General features: G+C 33.1%; 1 protein-coding gene across 1 annotated transcript in view; it reads left to right on the top strand.

Moving 5' to 3' along the window:
• Positions 1-20,045, top strand: part of PPP4R4 (protein phosphatase 4, regulatory subunit 4) — a 133,079-nt gene that overhangs the window by 56,459 nt on the left and 56,575 nt on the right. Inside the window, exons 4-8 of the mRNA XM_012655192.1 lie at positions 7,337-7,484; positions 7,992-8,065; positions 10,122-10,228; positions 11,020-11,127; positions 19,561-19,682. Coding sequence (XP_012510646.1) covers positions 7,337-7,484; positions 7,992-8,065; positions 10,122-10,228; positions 11,020-11,127; positions 19,561-19,682 — 559 coding nt within the window. The remainder of the gene's footprint in view (positions 1-7,336; positions 7,485-7,991; positions 8,066-10,121; positions 10,229-11,019; positions 11,128-19,560; positions 19,683-20,045) is intronic.

The following is a 20,045-nucleotide window of genomic DNA, read 5'->3' as shown; positions in this document are numbered from 1 at the left end:
TTAGCATAGGATTTTACACTACCTATGTAAGGATTTCTAGAAATATGTGGGCGAATTTATGGCTTAACTCTGCGCCTTATTTTCTTTTGTCAGTTTTGGAAAATTAGCAGACGTGTTTTCAAATGTGTTTCTGCCTAATTTTCTCCCTTCTCTTCTTCTAAGACTCCAATTTCACATATATTAGATCTTCTCATAATATCTTCTATGTCTTTTATGTTCTTTCTTTTCCATTCCTTTTTTCTGTTTGTGACTGATTTTGTGTGTTTAATACTAACCCATCTCCTGGTTCACTAATTCATCTGTGTCTAACCTGATTTTGATTATTGTAGTTTTCTGATCTAGAATTTCTACTTAGCTCTTTAAAATCTGCCATATCCTTTTTTATATATCTTAGAACTATCACTGAAATTTTCAATTGTGTCTTTCATCCACTTGAACTAAGGTATGTATCACCAGTACCTGGAGCACCTTTTGGTATGTTCCTATTTTCTATCGTTTCTGCTGGTTCTCATTCATGTTTTGATATTATCATGTGTCTGGATATTATTGATTGTGTGCTTGATCTTGTATTTGACAAATTATTTGTAGAAATAGTTTAAAGCCTAGGGGTATCTTTCTCTAGAAAGGAATATGTTTTCTTCTGGCAGACAATTAACTGTCCTAGAAATAAAGTCTCATTTACCCCAATTTCAGGTATTAGATGATTTGAAGCTGCTCTCCCCTGCAAAGGCTTGTCTATTCAGGATTACCCTTGCTCCTATTGCAGAGGGGCTTACCAGGCCTTTGCAAAGCCGTCAAAGAAGTTACTTAGGCTTTCATTCTCTCAGGACCCTCTTCTAGAATCAGCACATACCCCAAGGGGAGAAGCAGGCCCAAAATTATATGGCCTCTTTTCTGGATTTCCATTGTCTCTTAGATCTTGGAAGGGTAATTTTTCATTACCTTGTTAGTTTCCATATGCCTTTATGCAGATGATTTTTATATTTTGTCCAGATTTAAAAATTATCCTTATCAGGAGAGTTGATTAGAATTACCAAGTCTGGCTTTAGTCTGAAAGAAGTTCCCTTTCCTTTTATTTTTCCTTCTTAGTCTAATCGCAGAATGATATTAACCCAATATGTTTCTGTTTATATACCTGCATAGGTTCTATGTACACATATATACCTCTACCATACTTTGTTATCACCCCACATCCATACAAATCAATTGATTATTTTCTAATGCTATGTTAGGAATAATCCAGAATCTAAAATTAAATATTTTGCCAAAATACTTGTGACGTATCTCCTTATTTAAACTTTGAATTCTTAAGCTGCCTTATTTTGTTGGGGTGAAATTATGTTTAGAGTAGCAGTTCTTTACTTTTTGGCTATGTTTTCTCTGTAGGTAAGCTCATCTTTACTGTTGCCTTTAAATATCATCTATATAAATTCACTTATTTGTAGGCAGACCTTTTCAGAGTATCAGATCTGCATATACAACTCCCTGTTTGAAATCTTTACTTGGATGTCTCAAAGTTAGCAAGTCCAAATTGAGCTCATGGTATTTCACCCAACACCTGGGCTTCCTCTACTGTCCCCTCTCCTAATGCAGGTTTCCTCCAGTCCCATATTTTAATGCATACCGCTGTTAGCCACCTGATTTATAAGCCAGGATTTTGTGAGTTATTTTTGATAATCTTGGTTTTTTACTGCTCATATAGTCTTGTTTTTTTTAATGTCTTAAATATTCTTAAATTCATCCACCTCTCTCCAGCCACACTGCCTCCACCCTAGTCCAAGCTATTATGAGGGTCTGCTCAGATAAGGTTTCCAAGTGTTCCTTACCCACTACCTCCCTCCCATTCCATCCTGCTTCACTCCTTTCTGATTCATTTTCAACTTTATAGTCAGCATGATATTTCAAAGCATTTAGAACTACAATTTGCATATTCTCTTGCATAATGTTGCTAGGGCCCTACATAATTTGGGCTTTTTCACTGTCTCAGCAACCACTCTTGCTCTGTGCTCTAGGCACCATGATCTTTTAGTTTTTTAAATCAGCATTCTCCTCCTTACTTCTCAATGCTAGAAATGCTTTCTTTCTTACTCCTCTTGCTTTCCTATCTCCCTTATTGTGCCCTTTCTCTTCACACAGGCCAGCTGTCACTTCTCAGTGAAGTCTTCTCTGACACTCCAGAGGAGATCACCTGTTAGGTTGCCCTTGTAGAATTTTGTACTTCTCAGCCTTAGCTCTTATCACAATTTTAACTAGAGAATTAACATTGTTGTTAGAATGTAAGCTCCATGAAGGTCAGGGACAATGCTAGTCCTGCACATTGCTAGGGCTCTAGCACCTAGCAGCACAGTGCCTTGAATGCAGCTAAATGAATATTTGTTGAATGTTTGAGTGTGTATAACCAGAAGGAGACTCGTTCAAGGGTAGAGGTCCTTGTCTTTGGCTTCTTTCCAATTTCCCAGAATACTTAGTATGATTATAGTTCTTAATAAATAACTTTGAATGAAATTAAAATTATATTAATTTTACAATTAGATTTTCTTTGGGCTACTTTAGAGAGAGGTTAGGGATAGAAGGTAAAATTATCATGACTGACTAGAAAAAATATCCTGTTTCCAGTTCCTTATAGAAACTTCCCAGGCTTTCTATTGCTGCTTTTTTTCCTAAGAAAACATTTATGATTTTTTTCAAAAAATATTTAATTAATTAAATTTTGCTATAATGTGGATCATTTGAAATGTTATTTATAGCTATCACATCCATTAAATGTTTCTTTGATAAGCACATCTTTTCTTTGCAAAGTTTTAAATTTTTGCTTATATTTATATTTTAAACCTTACTTATGAAATTACCCATGATCCTAATTTTTTATATGTAAAAATTACTTAGCAGAGTAGTCCAGTTAGAAGCTCAATTTCAAAACCATGGTCTTGAAATTTGTTTATTTATCTTGGTGTTCTTGTGATTTTGCATGGCAGGATATTACAATAGTCACATAATATTTGCTATTGGTATTGGTATTTCCATTATGGAAAGAGATCTTCAGGATATTTTTATGTGTACCTCCTCATGAACCTTGCTAATCACTGAAATGCAAATTTAAAGAAGAGTAAAACATATCCCTTTGTTATTTCTGTTTACTGTCTTCACTTTGTTTTCCCTCTAGATTTTGATTTTCAGTGCTCTCAACTAGTTCTCTCCACCCTTTATTTTAATGTGGAACATGGCAGTCAGGGATAGGGAAAAGAATGAGGCATCATAGTTAATTGTCAAAGGTATCTTAGAGTTGACATGTTCCAATTATTCATATTTAACTCAGTTTTAAAGTCTTTTATAAGTACTGTGATTTTTGTGGTGAAAAGAGCTATTCACTGTTACTGTTAACTACTGAAAATTCCCACATTTATGATCCTCAATACCCCAGATATTTTACATGTCTTAGATCTTCAATATTTTAAGTCTGTGTTATTTAATTTCAAAATAATCAGGCATGTTATCTCTAAAAATGCACAAAGATACTTTGTAATTTTATAGTTCCTTTACCATTTAACAGCACCATTCACAGTAAATGTTTTCTAGTTTTATTTAATAAGATTAGTTCCAGAATTTGTGAATCCAAAATATTTTCTCTTTTGGAATAAATCAGTGATTTGTTTAATGCTTCTTTATATTGTGTATTGTAAAGAGAAATCTTCTTGATAGATATAATGCAGGTTTATTGGAGACAGAGCTATTTCCCTCCCTACAAAGAATTTATTTATGTTTTCACAAAATGCTTTCTTGCACCACTCATGCTAACTAAAGAATGAATTTAAACACAGAAGTGTCTAGTACATTTTCCTTTCTTGACTGGGCATAGTTTTTTAAATTTGAAATGTGCCATTAACTCATTAATAAAATGTCTCATTTCATTTTCGAGGAATTCAAATTGGGATGCCAGCCATGTAATAGTATGTAAGAGGAATGGTAACTGGCATTAAGGCATACACTTAAGCAATAGAAGAATTTCCTTTTCAGTGTCTTCCAAGGTCCATGAGGATGCACACTTATTTATCCAGAGAGTATGGATCTCACTTATGTTTGTCCAGAGGGTGTGGCTCTGTGGAGGAGAACACTTATTGGTAAGTATCAAACTTATTGTATTATGTGTCAGAAAAATGTTTAGAAATCAATTGATTTTTAGCAATGATAAAGTCTCTTAGTCTGTGCTGGTTTCTTAACAGTGGACAGTCCCAGATGTTGAACTCAGCACAACAAGAGAAAAACCCAAATCCTGATAAGACTTGAGGATTTTTCGAAAATTATATGCAAAATAGTTGGGGCAAATGTTGCTGCGGGAGTCAAGACTAAGTAATACAGTAAGAAGATATGAAGTTGGAGAGCTTCTCATGTTCTTCTTTTGCATAAAGTATCCATACGTACAAAACCCAGGACTTTAATGGCTTTAAGAGGGGGCAGGATTGCATCTCTTGGAACTTAAAACAACAGACTCATGTGAACTGGAATGTACATTGTGGCCCTCACAATTTATTTTAATATTTCTTCGCAAAGTCCTTTCTGTTTCTAAATAAAAGCTGTGCCTTTTGAAACTTGTGAGTGATGTATCCTGGCCACATCAAATCTCTTAAAAGTGTTTTCCAAATCCAGAATTGTTAGTGTGGAACAAATGTTTGTTTTGGAAACAGTGAAACATGGGGGTATGGGAGGGTTTATTTCACAGACCAATTGCTGTTTCTGCTTATGCCTTAACATTCCTTTCTTTTCCTCCCAGTCAAGAACTCTTAAGCTATGTAATTGACTATTTGTTGAAAAAACTTGTAAAATAAGTTCGTGCATGTGATACACAAGTTTAGAACAACTCCCCCGCCCAATCAGACACCCCAATATGTGATAGATTTTCTGGGAATTAACCGTAGCACACAAACGTTTGCCATGACAAATGCCATCGCCACATTTCCCACACTGCCTCATGAAGGCTTAGGATAGATTTAAACCATGCCTTGATACATGATGAATGGAAATGAAAGCGCAGAATCTGTGGGGAAGAATTCAGTGCTGAGAAGTGTTTTGCCATCTGGCAGACGAGTAGTTAGAGTTGCCAGTTAGCCCACTGGCCTTCAGCAAAATACTGCTCTGAGTCTATTTCTTCTACTGCAGAAATATGTATGTTATGTCCTATCATGATGCCTGGCAGTGCCCCACTGTGCTGAATCAAGGAGTCTGGGTATATGGTCTCAATCAGGGTTACAGGGATGCTGGGGTAGAAGATTGCAGTGTGGACATGATAAGAGGATTGAGAGTGCATTTCTTTGTGACTCATTTTTGCTTTGCCTTCTAATTTTGCCAATCCCTAATTTTTAGGACTCACCTCAAAATCTCTTGAAACTACCTTTTAGATGTGGAAAATGTATTTGAAGGGAGAGAGCATCAAGAACAGAAAGTGTAGGTGGAAGGGTGAAAGACATTTAGTCCTGCAGGGATTGCTTAGGCGATTGCTTGCTGAACGCCTGCTGTGTGCTAGGAGATGGGAGTACATGAAGCTCATGGTACGGTTGTGGGAGATAGACCATGAACAAATGAATATGTTATGTGTTGGCTGATGGTGATGAGTAAACCTGTAAAGGGGATGGTGAGAGCTGGTGTAAGGGGATGGCTTTCAGTATAAAGTAGGTTCATTGGGAAGGCCTCATTAAAAAGACGATATTTGAGTAGAGGCTTGCAAGAGGTCAGGGAGCCAGCCATATGGAAATCTGGGAAAAGGGGGAATTGAGAAAATATCCTGTAAGTCATTAAAAGGACTTTGACTTTTCCTTTGGGTAAGATGGAAAGCTTTCAGAACATTTTGAACAGAAAAGTGACACAATCTGACTTACTTCTCAAAAGAAACTCTCTGGCTGCTGCATAGAGAATAGATAGTAGAGGGGCAGTGATGGAATCAGGGACTTGTTAAAGGTTATTAGAATAATACAGGCTGGAGATGGTGGTGGCTTTGACTAGGGCAGTAGTGGTAGAGGTGATAAGTGGTCAGATTCTGGATCTGGTTTGAAGGAGGATCCTTTCAGGATTTATTGGTCTTTTGATTGGGAAGAGTGAGGGAATGAGAAGAGTTAAGGATGACCCAAAGTGTTTGGACTGAGCAGCTGGAAGGGCTGAGTTTTCATTTAATATTTACTGAGATGAGGAAGATTGCAGGAGGAACAGGTTTTGGGGGGAGATCAATTAAGGTGTGAAGAACATGAGATTCCTACTTAGATATTCAAGGGTAATGTAGAGAGGCGACAGCTGGATATACAATGGTCATTATTTAAATGCTCATTTTGAACAATAAGTTGGTAAGTCATAAATTTCTATCTAAATGATTTAAATCTCTATTAAGATGGTGTTATAATTCACACCATATACTAGGAAATAATGCAGAAAAATTAATTTTCCTAAGATCATAGATATGAAACTTTATTTTATGACTATAAGTTCCATGTTGTTCTACTAACTTTATTATTTTAGTTATAAAATAGGCATACAAAGGAAATTCTCATGTTAATAATTATAATAGATTGAGCAAATAATACTTTTAGCTGCCTTTACATTACATACAGATCTACACACTTTTAGAGACGTATAGGTAATATCTTTGGGGTTTATTTAGAAAGATAGTTTTTTAAAAAAATTTGTGGGTGTGTTGAAAACTAATATTCTTATCTAGGCTTTAATTTTGAATATGCATTTTAAAATTCTTTAAATGGTACACGAACGTGGCTGTGAATATAATTTTTAAAAACATGGTCTTATATTTAAGAATTTCTTTTTTAAAAACAGTTTACTTCATGGTAATTTATGTTCCTACCAGTTGTTAAAGGGGAAGATATATTTGTACACTTTTAAGTATATTCCTTTTTGTAGTAGAATGTATAATGTTTAGTTTTTGAAGCAGAAGTACAATTAATGAAAACACTTGATTGAGCTTTGACATTGTTCTAGGTAGGATGACAAACTATAATATAAACAGCAAAATAGAAATTGAAATCTATCAAAAATGCCTACTCTATTGTTTAAAGGTTTATGAACTATTTATAATTTTCATTCAATAAAGCAATGAAATGTTACTTTATTTTATAAATTCCTAAGACATTCAAATTTTATGTAGTCTAATGAGTTAAATGATCAGCAGATAATGTAGTTCAGTTAAATAAAGTAATAGGAAGAAGTACATATCCTTGAAGGTCATATATAGTAATTTTGTGGACTATGATTGTGTTTGGTTTATATAATCTTGGATTTTTAAAAAGTTATAATTTCTGATCTCTCATTTGTAAATAGCAAACTCTTTCTGATTACACAGGAAGTCCTGCTTGTTGCAGGAGTGGAAATGCAGTTAACGGCTGCGGTATCATTTTTGACCATTCTACAGGAAGAGTCAGTGTCGATCCATGCATATGCCCACTCTTTCCTCCAAGTCATTTTGCTGCATCTGGAGCACAGAGACACAGGTCAGGGGCCTGGAGTGCTTAAATATATATTTATTTATTGTTTCTTGTATATGACCATAAGGTTATTTGAATTGTTAGCCTGACGAGGATAACTGTATGAGGCCGTGCTGTTCAAGAGATGAGTAGTTGTATGACATAATATAGTCACGGCTGTCTCCTCCCAAAACCCACAAAATTCAGTATTATTGAAAGCTGAAGTCTCATTAGGTCATCTTATGATCTATACTTTCTTCTTAGCTTTCTTCTTCCTTTTTACAACATGTTTATAGTATTATTATACAGCAAAAAAAGAATACTTTGCTTTAGAGATATCTTCCTAATATTATTTTTATAAATATAAAAATTTTCTAGATGTTGGCTAAGAGAAAATAATAGAGAAACTTCATAGAAAAGTAATAAAATAATTTTTTCCATTTTATCATTAAATGCTATTGTAACTGTTAATGGCTGAGTTGAAACTGAATTTGTGAGACATTTAATTTAGCATTTTACATCTGTGTCAATCAGGTGTCAGCAATGCATGGTTGGAAACTCTTCTGTCTGTTATAGAAGTATTGCCAAAAGAAACCCTAAGGCATGAGGTAATACTTTTTTAAGTCACTCTAAGGCTTTTTATTTTTATGATTTTTTGACAAAAATCATTTTTAGAAAAGGAATAAAGTTTTCCCTTCAGAAAGCAGCACATGTGCATTGTAGAAAATTTAAGTAATATGGAAAATGAAGAAAAATAATTCATAGTTCTGTACTTGGCCGCTTCTAAGATTCTGATGTGTTTCTTTTCAGATTTCTTTTCATTCATATTTATGTATATATACACACACACATATATGGTTGCTGCTTGGTATATTAGTGATCGTGTTGAGTTTATGTATGGTTGTTTTTCACTTAGTTTTATTTTCCTCTATTATTTCCAACTTGTTTGGTAGTAGCTACAAAATATTTTACTTGTTAAGCATTTAAGCAGGTTTATAGGCTTAAATTTTACTATCAAAATAAGGCATTAATGAACATCTCCAGAGAGCGTTTTCTGCTTTTCAGTTAATTTCTTTAACTGTAGCTTCCAAAAAAGTGGAATTACTGGGTCAGAGGGCATTGATATATTCTTAAACTCTTGACTAATAATATGTGAAAATGCTATTTCCCTGGACTTTTATCAGCACTAGTGTTCCAATTTAATTTGATGGTCCAAAATTTTTTGTTGTTATGCTGTTGAATATTTTCCCATACGTTATATTTATATAAGTTCTGTTTATTCTTTTGGCATTGTCTGATCCTACCCTTTGATCACTATTTGTATGTATTATTTACCTATAAAGGTTCCTAATCCTTTGTTATACTTGCAAATATTGTTGCAAATATAATTCCCAATTTGTTGTTTGCCTATTAATTTTCAACATTGAACAGTATACCCTTCTCTAAAGGTTTTAAGTAAATTAAAATGAGAGAATAGGAAAAATAGATGGGAAATTTATTATCCTCTAATCGAATGATTTTACATTCTTTGAACATTATCCCTATGTTTATTTCCTTCCAAACATATTGTAGTTGAAAAAAACAGTTTTCAGTCATTGAAATGTCCTCTACTGATTTCATCATTGTCTTTGTTCTTTCTTTGCCCTCACATAGTTTATGGGTCTGTCGTGGTGCCAAAATAATTGCTTAAAAATGGGAAGATTTATCCAGTTATAAGGATATTTGTGTACTTGATGCCAAACATCTAGATGATTACACGTATTTAAATGTTGCATGTAATGTAGACATGTGGTATTTATATTTTTGAAGAGTGATATGCAGTAGAATGTAGTTTTTACTCCAGAATACCATATATTATTTAACATGTGGGTTTTTTTAAAAAGATTTTAAGTATGTATCTTATTTTATTTTAAACCTTTCACTTTTAAATTATATTTTTCATTATGTATTCAGTAATTCTGGACACTTTGTTGAGAGAAAACAAACTAGTTGACCCTTTTATTAAGATCATAGAATTTTAGAACTTGAAGATATCTGAGTATAGCATTTTAATCTTCATTTTAAGTAGATGAGAAACCTTGGGATGAGAAATAGCAAGATTATTTGGACAAACTAAAGAACTGGGACTAGAACCAGAGTCTGATCTTCATGGTTTTTTACAGTTTATCATGCTGTTGAGTTTTTGAGTGCCCAGTATCTATATAATACAGTGTCAGACCTGGGTTGTTGTGTATTCAAATGACAGAATTACTTAACATGATTTATTTGAAGCTGTAATGTTTTTGATCTCATTAGGATAAATATAAAATTAATCTATATAGGATAAAGATAAAATAAATTTCAGGGTATCTGGTAATTTTTGCACTTTTCTTTTTAAAATATATCTTTCAAAATTATACTTTTGTCTGTATATATACAGCTCATTGCAGAATTCACCATAACTTTACTTCAGTTTTTTGTTTTAATTGTTTTTAATTGCATAATTTGTCATCTTTAATAGATGATAAAGTGATCCAGGTTATGAAAAATCATATACCTCAAATTGTAATTCAGGTTCTTTAAAAAATTTAGAACATTAAGATACTCTTTGAAGAGAATAGCTGACATTAGTGGCAAGAATGTATAAAAGTTTGTGAATTTGTTCTCTAAATCTTTTCTCTTTAGATTTTGAATCCGCTTGTTTCCAAGGCACAACTTTCCCAAACTGTCCAGTCTCGTTTAGTTAGTTGTAAAATTTTAGGAAAATTGACTAACAAATTTGATGCCCATATGTGAGTATTTGTATATAATTTTTTATCTGTTTTATGAAATTGATTTAAAATGTGTAATGACTATATGATTAACATTTATATTAGATTTGTATTTTTCCATACTGTATACAAGTTTAGTTATTTGAACTTTATAGAATTCTCAGACAGAAGTCTACCTATTCAGACTACCTATTTCTTCTCAGTCTCATGGCTTTTCAAAATTGATAAGGTTAACTTTTTTCCTACTTCCTGTCTTAGTCTTCCCCATTCCATACTAAGTGACTTTTGAGGATAAAAGGGTATTATCTTACTTCCAAAATCAGTAATCATGGCATAAAGATAGAATTTCTGCTTTCTTACATTATTGTTATGAATTCGTTATTTTGAATAATTTATTTTGTAGAGCACATTTATAATTCATATGCTACTCTTTGCCCAGATGATAAATACCAAATGGAAGGAATGAGATATTATATAATTATGACACAAGAGTAACATGTAAACTTGAAGAATATTTTGGTTGATGGTTGCTAGAATCACATATGGTACTACTTAGCATTCTCAGCTATAGACGTTCAGCTGCGAATCCAAAGTTAACCATTATTTTAAAAAGACCCTGTCATGTACATAATTTACAAATAGCTGATGATAACATCCAAATTTAATAATCCATGTAAAAACACAAACTCTAAAATTTTATATTAAAATATATTTGTTCTTTTTAAGATAAGATTTTGATAATAATTGTTTGAAAATATTAATTATTTGGAAACATTCACCCATTTGCATGTTTCTTTCCTCTGCTTCATCAGCATTAAAAGAGAAATTCTTCCCCTGGTAAAATCACTCTGTCAAGATGTAGACTATGAAGTTCGATCTTGTATGTGTCGGCAATTAGAAAATATAGCTCAGGGCATTGGGTAAGTATACTTTCAGTTCCTTATGCCATAGTCTTATTTTGGGATTTTCAGGCAAGCATATCCTATTCATGTATTCCATGAAAGCATGCCACTGAAAGGCTACACTTTATATGATCTTTAAAAATGATCATAACAAGTACCTCCTCATGTGTCTGGATTAAGCGAGATAAAGGAGAATTTGTTTAGCATGGTGGAAAGCTTTCCGTTACTTTTGATTTCTTTTCTTCTCACTTTACTTAGTTATCATTCCAAACACCTAGAGCCAGGAAGTGAAAATGTCCCAATATAAATGATGCTTGGAATATAGTTGTAGCATTTCTTTTGGCTGGCTATTCTATGCTGTAGAATCGGTTCATTTCAAATGGGATTATAATTGTCCCTCGGTATCCATGGGGGATTGTTTCCAGGACCTCTAGTGGATACCAAAATCCAGAGATGCTCAAGTCCTTGATGTAATATGGTGTAGTATTTGCAAATAACCTACTCATGTCATCTCATATACTTAAAACCATCTGTAGATGACTTATAATATCTAATACAATAATATAATGTTAATGCCACATAAATAGTTGTTATACTGTATTGTGTAGGGAATAGTGACCAAAAATGTCTGTACATGTTCAGTACAGACATCATTTTTTTCCCAAATATTTCCCATCTGTGATTGGTTGCATCCACGAATGTGGAATTCATGGATATGGAGGACTGACTGTGCTCTGATGGGAGCTTTTTTGTGTCTCCTGTGGAGCTCCAGGCTTCCACCCCCACTTTGTTGCTTTCTGCGTAAGCTCAGGATGGGGAGGAATAAGACAGCCAACCTCTTCTCTTCACCTATAAAAACTGATCCCATGTCAAGCTATAAGTATGATATCAAAGGGAGTTTTATCTAAAAACCATCTTGGGAAATATTTTGGCACCTCTTAGTTTTAGTAGAAGTTGCACTGATTTCATCTGGTTTTTTGTTTCACAAGTAAGAACAATCATGTTGTGACCTTTTGTACCACTGTTAATTTTTTAAAAATCTGGGTCATTATTTAAGACTTTGGGTCACATTCATTACAGGAAAACAACAGCATTGAATAGACCTCTCCTTGATCAGGGATGACTAAAAGGAAAAAAATAAAAGAAACAAACATGGGATCTACAAAAAGATCCTCCAGTGGCAGAGGGGAAGAACATAGCATTCAAATTGAAAAGGAAGAACATACTTTTGATAAAGTTGATCAAACTTCTAGTGCTGGTGATATGACAAACAAGATAACCAAAAAGTCATAAAAATATCTGAAAAAATTCAATATCCATTCATGATGAAACTTCACAGGAAGCTATGGGTAACAGGAACTTTCTTAATCTGATATTAATAAAAGGCATGTATGAAAAACTGCAGCTAACATCATACTTAATGGTAAATATTGACTACCTTCCCCGATAAATTAAGAACTAGGCAACGATGTCTTCTTTTATCATTTCTATTCAGCATTGTTCTGGAGGTTCTAGTCATTGAAATAAGGCAAGAAAACAAAATCCTAAGAGGCCTAAATATCTGAAAGGAAGAAGTAAAATGATTTCTGTTTGTAGATGACATCACTGTTTACATAGAAAGTCTATAGTAATTTACAAAACAACTATTAAAACTAATAAATAGACTTGTAGTTTCAAGATATAAGGTTAGTATGAAAAATCATTTTTATATACTACAAGAATATATTCAGAAAATAAAAATTCAAATATTCCATTTATGATAAATTTAATAAAAGACATGCACTATCTCTGCACTGAAAAACCACAGAACAGTTTTGAGAGAAAATTTTAAAAGACAAATAAATTGATATACACCATATTTATAGATTAGAAGACTCAGTATTCTCAATATTGTTATAATGTCAATTCTCCTCAAATTGATCCAGCAATTTAATGCAATCTCAATCCAAATTGGACTGTTTTGCAGAAATTGAAAAGCTGATTCTACAATTTATAAGGAAATGCAAATGATCTGGAATGGCCAAAGCAATTTAAAAGAAAGACAAAGAACTTACATTGCCTGATTTCAAGATTTACAATAAAGTTCCAGTAATCAAAAGAATGTAATGTTGGCAAAAGAGACACATAGGTCAATGGAACAGATGAGGGAGGTCAGAAATAGACCTACACATATATGATTGGTTGATCTTTAAGAGAGTGCTACAGCAATTAAATGAGGAAAGGAAAATCTTTTCAAAATCCTGCACTAGAATAACTAGATATCCATAAGAGAAAAAAACCAGGCATTGACTCTCCCTTCACATCATACAGAAAGACTAACTTGAAATCTGTTATAGATCTAAATCCGAAAGTTAAAACTATAAATCTCCTTGAAGAAAATAGAGGAGAAAATCTTTGACTTTTGGTTAGGCAAAGATTATTTAATTAAAAACCATGAACTGTAAAATTAAAATGTGACAAATTAGACTTTATATATATAAAAAAAAAACAAAATGCTTTTGCTCTTTAAAATAAAAAGGGAGGCCCAGAATGGCCAAACCATTCATAACACATATATTAAACAAATGACTTGTACCCAGAATATGTAAAGAACTCTTCCAACTCAATAATGCAGAACTCTTACAAACAGCCTAGTTGAGAAATGAGCAGTACATTTGAACAGACTTGTCATAAAAGACAATATAAAACACATTGACCAAAAAGTATGTGAAAAGATATTCAGCATCATTAATCATAAAGGGATATACAAGTTAAAAAATAATAGGTTACTACTACACACTCACTAGAATGACTAAACTAAAAAACCTGTTAATACCAAGTGTTGATAAGGATTTGGAGCAAATTGGGATTCTCATATATTGCTTGCGTAAAAGTAAAATGGTGAAAATGCTTTGGAAAACTGATTGGTATTTATTGAAAAGCTAAACATACATCTACTATATGGCCCAGCCGTTCCACTCTTAAGTATTTATCCAAGAGAAGTGAAAATATGTGTCCACACCGACCATTGTATTATATACACATGTTTATAGCAGCTTTATTTGTGGTAGCCAAAACTGGAACAATCCAAATGTCTATCAGCTGGTAAATGTATTAACAAAATGTGGTACATTTGTTCAATGGAACACTGTTCAGCAATAAAAAGGAATGAAGACTGATACATGCAGTATTACATCATGAATGAATCTCAAAATCAGGATGTTAAGGAAAATAAGCCAGACAAAAGAATATATACTGTATGGTAAATGCTAACTAATCTATAGTAACAAAAAGCAGATCCATGGTTGCCCTTGTCAGAGGCAGATTGTGGAATCTTCTGGGAATGAGAAACATTCTATGTCTTGATTGTAGTGGCAGTTTCACAGGTGTTTCACAACTGTCAAGACTCATCAATAAGTGTGTACTTGAAATAGATGATTTATTTTACCTAAATTGTTCTTCACTATAGGTAATAACAATCAAGAAAACAAAATAAAAAACTAAAATTTACTCTGATAGAAAATTAATAAGCCATCTACTTATTTTCAACAAAATTCTAGAAAGCCTCCCTGCTGTAAAACAAGATTGAAAATTTGATGATGAGACATAGGGAGATGAGAAAGTTGCCAAGGAAGAAGAAAATAAAAAATCTGGTTAAAATTAAGAGATATTTTAAAGGAAATTAAAAATGGAATAGAAAAATTCAAATAAGCATAGTAAACAGTTAAGCACTGATAAAAACTGTAGTCAGTCAGTGACTTAGAAGATGAATTAGCTCTCTCAGAATTCAGAAGAAAAGGATAAATGTATGGAATTGCTTAGAGACAAGATATTAGATATGTAGTAAAGGGAAGAACGATCTAACACTGTGGTCCCCAACCCCTGGGATCCGTGGCCTTTAGGAAATGGGCAGCATATCATGGCCTGGGCTCAGCACCATTGTCCCCCACCTACAACACCCCCCAACACCTCCCCCTTGGTCTGTGGAACACTTGTCTTCCGTGAAACTGGTCTCTGGTGCCAGAAAGGTTGGGGACCACTGAACATACAAACAGCTGATATTCATGATGAAGTGATCACCTTATATGACAGAGATGCAATAAGTAGAGACAAGGTGGAAGAAAAAACTTCTTTCAAGGCCCGAGTCTGAAGATTGAAGGAATTCATCAAATAGTAGGTAATATTAATCAAATAAGCTAATATCTTTACATTTTAATTTTTTGACTTTTAGTGAGAAAATGTACTAAACCCTCAAAATAATTCAAATTCAGATGTAATAGGATTGATGGTTGGTTCTTATCCTCTGCTGTGTTTTTGACTTTTGTCAGATCGAAAAGGCTGTTGACGGAGGGGGAACGTGTAGGTGAACACTAGAGGCACCTTCATCTTGTGAAAAGAGAGATGGAGATGACTGGGTCTTTAGTGTTTTCTTTAGGCCTAGTCTCCTTGGAGCAGGCCAGTGTAAAAGGTGCAAACAAATGAGAAGGTTCCTTGAATTGCTGCTGTTGTCCTGCTGTCCTGGCCGACCATAGAACTCAGAATCATTATCATCACTATTTAAGCTGGAGCACATGTCTACCATCAGATGACACCAAAGTTAGCCAACCCCTGGCAAGTTTACACCATACAACCAGACCCTAGAATTCCTGGTTGGCTAGCTGGGCAGGCTTGCCATTTCATTCATCTTGCTATTTCATTCATCTTGCTATCCATGATCCTGTGTTTTACCCCCTATAACATCATGGAAGGGTTAGATTGTAATTACTGGCATCTAGGTTAATGAAACTGGGCTCCTACAAAGATAATAGAATCAAGCTGTTCTCAGATTTCTGTTCCATAACCTTAAATGCCAGAGGGTTTTTAGTGGAGAGGAGCATGACTTAGAATTCTGCCCTAGCTAGTATGGGATTTACATGTGAAGGCAAGAAAAAGATATTTTCATGAATATTCTAATTTAGGCAGTATACACCTACTTCCTGAAAAAAATTACTCAAAGCTATAATCCAGTTTGCTAAGAAGAACTAATGAAAGAAGGAAAATATTTGCATCGTATATGGTCTGCCATGATGCCTTAAACTTATATAATGTGACAAATGGACAAAGGAAATGAAAATACACTTCATAAAGAAGATAAACAAGTGGCTAATAAACATATATTAGTTCAGCCTCATTGGTTGAACTAATACAGAGAAATGTATTCACTTAATGAACATATATTGAACAACTACTGTAAGTAAGCAATAGATTCATATGGATGATGTAATAGTGGAAAAGATAATTCTGTCTTCAAGTTGCTTAGAGTTTGGTAAGAGATGTAATTAAGTAGATAGTTATTGAATAATATGAGATGTTGACAAAAACAAGTAAACTACTTTTATCAATGAAATTGTAAAAGTTAATGAGAAATCTACATTATTGGCAAAGGCGCAGGAACATCTTCATGTACTGCTGGGAGAAACATAAACTTATGATCTTTCTGAGTTCTATAATATGTATCAAAATTTTGCTATTCTTTTACTGATATTATTCTATTAGAAATGATTCTAAGGAATTAGATGTTTGTCTCAAAATTTATGAAATAATGGTAAGAGAATAAACATAGTGTTTACTCTGTGCCAGGTACTATTGTAAGTACTTTACGTATATGAACTTAACTATCTTCACAACCATCCTATTGGATAGACTGTATTGTTACTCGTTTTTCACAAACAAGGAAGTTGAAGCCCAAAGATGTATATAATATGAGAAAATGAAAATCTGAAAGGATATAGATTATAAATTAATTGAAACTTCCAAAGTTTCTCTGAGTGTTATAGATGATTTTAATTTATTTTTATACTTTTTGTGTTTTCTAAATTTTGATAATGAACATATAAAAATGTTCCTTTATTTTTTATTTTAGAATTTTATGGGGTGCACACATATTGGTTACATAATTTGCTTTTGTACACTTTGAGTCAAAGTTATAAGTGTGTGTTTCACCCAGTTAGGTGTGAGTTTACCCATCCCCTCCGCCTCCCTCCAACCTGCTTGATTTCCCTTGAGTTTTACTTCCATATGTGCACATAAGTGTTGATCAGTTAGTTCCAATTTAGTATTGAGTACATGTGGTGTTTGTTTTTCCATTCTTGCAGTACTTCACTAAGAAGAATGATCTCCAGTTCCATCCAGGTTGTTACAAAAGAAACTAGATCACCATTTTTTTTATGGCTGAGTAGTGTTCCATGGTGTATATATATACCACATTTTATTAATCCATTCATGTATTGATGGGCACTTGGGTTGTTTCCATATCTTCGTGATTGTGCATTGTGTTGCTATAAACATTCGAATGCAAGTGTCTTTTTTATAAAGTGTCTTTTTTTCTTTTGGGTAAATACCTAGTAGTGGGATTGCTGGATCAAATGTTAGGTGTACTTCTTTAGTTCTTTAAGTTATCTCCATGCTACTTTCTACAGAGGTTGTACTAGTTTGCAATCCCACCAACAGTGTGTAAGTGTACCTTTGTCTCTGCATCCTCACTAGCATCTGTTGTTTTGGGACTTTTTGATAAAAGCCATTCTCACTGGAGTTAGGTGATGTCTCGATGTGGTTTTGATTTGCATTTCCTTGATGGTTAGAGATGTGTAGAGCATGTTTTCATATGTTTGTTAGCCATCAGTCTATTTTCTTCTGAAAAATTTCTGTTCATGTCTTTTGCCCACTTTTTAATGGGGTTGTTTGATTTTTTAATATGTAGTATAAGTAGTTCTTAGTGGCTTTAACCTAGTTGGAAATAAGAAAATCCCCAGCTAGCTTGGTAGGTTGAAATTGACATGTCCTTAGAAACTACTATTGAAATACAGATTTAATGTATTCACTTTCCCTATCTTCAGCACTAAGAAACATTCTATAGCTACTAAAGAGTTATTAGTAAATACAGAGAAACAATTCACTGAAATCAGGAAAATAATAAATGGCTAAAAGTAGAAATTTAAGAGAGATTGAAATTTAGAAAAAAATCAAACACAAATCCTGAAGCTAAAAGAACAATTAATGAAATGAAAGGGTTATTAATTTTTATTATTTTCATTTTTAATACCCAAAAATAATTAAATGGAATTTGCCTGACTATAATATGTTTTGGAGAAAGAGAGAAAACTGTTTAAAGATTGAATTGAAATAACTTTGACTGTAAATAGAGATGAAATTCTTTATCTTAAACTGTTTTCTTTCATTGTTAATAAATTCAAGGATTTCAGTAGTTGATACATATATATTCTGAGCAAAATTTATATGAAATGAATTTAAACAACATTTGGATATGTTCTCTCATCTTTTGCTCTTTTACCTCCCCTATCTATGGCCAGTATTTGATGAATGTTTATAAACTATTGGTAATGCTACATCTGATTCTGTATGATGTAGATTGACATCTTAAAAACAATTTTTTGTCCCTCCAGTTGCTTAAGTCCTTGTCTTTGCACTGTGCTGTCTAATATTGTAGCCACCAGCCACATGTAGCTATTTAAATTAAGTGAAATTAAAATTAGAACTTTAATTCTTCAGTCATACTAAATTCATGTTAGATGCTCAGTAGCCACATGTGGCTACCCTGTTGAACAGCACAGATAAGAAACTTTTCCATTGTTGTAGAAAGTTCTACTTGACAGCATTGTCTTAGAGTCTTTGAGTTTTGCCTGTTTTTTTTTTTATTTTTTTAGTTTTTTTTTTACAGCTCTTAATGACTTTTTTGGACTATATCAACATCTTATGCCAATATAATTGATGCCAGCTTCCATCTTGTATCCAAGAAAGCTGGCCACATCATAAGCCTCTTCTTTATCAGAGTTTGTGTATCATTGCAATGACATCTTATCGTGAGGAATAAGCAGAAACAGGTTAAATAAGAACTATTTGTGATCATATTGAATAAGAACTATTGGCGATTGTATTATAAATATTATATATACCCTGAAAGTATTTATATTTCATTCTTTTAGGTGAAACATCTAGGGTCATGTATCATTCTTCTGTATAGAAATTGTAGTTATAATGTCATGTTTTAGGTGAATGGAAAAACAATTTATGCCCTGAAATCTAGATAAAAAAATTTTATTTGGGTTTCTGCAATTACTACTGATAAGTTTTTCTAATTAATCCAGATTATTTGGTGAAGTTGCTTAAAATGGAAACCTGTATTACAATTTATAAAGTTTAATATAAACTCCTAGTTTATATTCTGTTATCTCTGTAGATAAAAATGTTATGCTGGGGAGAGTGGAATTGATTTAAATAATTGAGAAATTACTGTTAATATTTCTTATGTTTATTTCATGCTTTCCAACCAGACTGTAAGCTTCTGGAGAGCAGGAACAATATCTTTATGATTTTTCATATTTTCTGCAGCACCTAGCCCAGTGCTTGTTTCTAGTAAGTTCTTGCTACAAATTTATTAATTTGATTTATTTTCTTCTATTACTTATTGTGCAGGACAGAACTTACAAAAAGTGTGGTACTCCCTGAATTAATAGAACTCTCCGGGGATGAAGGCAGCAGTGTGCGACTTGCAGCTTTTGAAACTTTGGTTAATCTGCTTGACATATTTGATACAGGTAAATCTTCATGAGGATGCATCTTTGCTCCTGAAAGCAGTGTTCTTCCATCTGTTTTGAATCACTAATAAGCAGTAAACGTAAATTTAGAATTTCTTATGTTTTATGATAAACATTAAGCCTCTTTTCCTCTTCCTTCCATTCATTTTTATATTGTTGTTTTTGTGCTACAAGGACATAGTTGAGTAGTCGGGACAGATAGCCTGCAAAGCCTAGAACATTTACAAAAAAGTTTGTGGATCCCTGCTTCATACCAGCTATTAAAACAGTGATCACATTGTCTTATGATTTTTTTTTTGTGTTTGGTTTCTTTGCTGGTTTGAGTTTCTCAAATTCAGAGATAATTTATTATTCATCTTTTTA

This window comes from Propithecus coquereli, unplaced genomic scaffold, assembly GCF_000956105.1.
Source record: "Propithecus coquereli isolate 6110/MARCELLA unplaced genomic scaffold, Pcoq_1.0 Scaffold468, whole genome shotgun sequence".
NCBI classification, from domain to species: domain Eukaryota; kingdom Metazoa; phylum Chordata; class Mammalia; order Primates; family Indriidae; genus Propithecus; species Propithecus coquereli.
The sequence above is the reverse complement of the archived record's forward strand: the minus strand, read 5'-3'. Positions and strand labels throughout refer to the sequence as shown.